Below are 1,533 nucleotides of genomic sequence, written 5' to 3' on the forward strand. Positions count from 1 at the left end.
CTCATTTTCTTGCAATGTCCCTAGTCGAGTGCGGAGCGCCATCGATGATCCCCCCTGGAGGGTGGCCCGCACCAACAGAACAAAAAGTTCCCGTAATCTCTCACCTTTCTGCTATGTCGCATGTTTCCCACTTTGCATGGTTCGGCGTGCGCAGCACATGATCAGACAACCACGATTGAATTTGCTGATTTTCCGAAACTGAAGTACCCACCGAACAACCAAATAACGTTTTCCGCTTGTCTTGTTTTGATTCGTTGGCACCGTCCGATACCAGCAAAACTTCGAGATGTCGGTAGTCAAGATCCTAAAGATCCCACATACCACTTGTCTGCAGAGGCCGTGTCTTGCAACCATGTAACAATGCATTCTTTACTGTAGCCATATACATGCGACCCTTGAGACCCACTGGTGTGCTTTTTTGACCCCCTGGTGAAGCAACTCAGCAGCAGCCTGGCGATTCTGGATTTTGAGATTCATGCACTGACCTCATCAAACACTTTCGTCAGAGCTTATACAACCACATGTATGCAAGGTTCTTGGATTGCAAACCGCATGTTCAGAGACTGCACGTTCTGATACATGCTTCCGTACTTTGGACGTGTAAGTTAAATGCCGAAAAATAGTATGACGGCGGTCAGTTTAATCAAGGAATTTTCGTCTGTGTTCCCTCTGTGAATAATTTGGACTCCGGCGTTTCAGAGAGCATCCAACACCTGTCTAGTTTCCGGTTGATGGCGAACTTGACAAAACGTCGAAACTGAACGCTGTTTCTAGACGCCGCCGCCTGTAAGGAAGCTCCTAAAGAACTTTCCGCACACTCATACACCTGAAAGTATGTGAATATAAGGGCATACCAGGTTGGGTAAGTATAGTTTGAAACACTGGCGAACTAGCGGAACTGAGCCCACCTTTGGTGTCAAGCAACACAGATTCTGGTTCCTTTGTACATGTGACGTTTTTTTAGCTTATGATGGAGTCTTAAGACATGGTGGACACAGTCTACCCGGTGGAAATCCGGATTGCTACTCACGGTCCAAGGATTCTCTTGCTACTATAAGGTGACGAAGAGTCAGTGACGTCAGAATCTTTCTTACATCCTTACATTCCCACCTTCGCTTCGAGTGCACTTTTTCAACTGGTTGTACATTGGCTAGGATATTTTTAGGGTGCCAGTCATCATCATCATCATCATCATCACAGTGACGTCGAATCTTTCTTACATCCTTACATTCCCACCTTCGCTTCGAGTGCACTTTTTCAACTGGTTGTACATTGGCTAGGATATTTTTAAGGTGCCAGTCATCATCATCATCATCATCATCATCATCATCATCAATGACAGCAACATCAGTGTTGGCACTGATGCTTCACTGCCGTACAACCATAAAGTTCGTTTAGTTATATATATATATATATATATATATATAATTGTATTAAAAGCCCTACAGAGAAGAGAACAGAAAAAGAGTGGGTGAGTGAGGGGACCTAGTGCTGGCCTATGTCAAGCATACTGGGGGGCCTACACCTCCAACC

The 1,533-nt window shown here is 45.1% G+C and overlaps 1 protein-coding gene across 1 annotated transcript in view; it reads right to left on the minus strand.

Annotated features, from left to right (window-relative positions):
* Positions 1–643: 643 nt before the first annotated feature.
* T265_09875 (hypothetical protein) overlaps positions 644–1,533 on the minus strand; it is a gene marked incomplete at both ends in the record, with an annotated part of 4,202 nt that continues 3,312 nt past the window's right edge. The window contains one exon of the mRNA XM_009176082.1: positions 644–826. Within this exon, the coding sequence (XP_009174346.1) occupies positions 644–826 (183 nt within the window). The remainder of the gene's footprint in view (positions 827–1,533) is intronic.

This window comes from Opisthorchis viverrini (assembly GCF_000715545.1).
Source record: "Opisthorchis viverrini unplaced genomic scaffold opera_v5_316, whole genome shotgun sequence".
NCBI lineage: Eukaryota > Metazoa > Platyhelminthes > Trematoda > Opisthorchiida > Opisthorchiidae > Opisthorchis > Opisthorchis viverrini.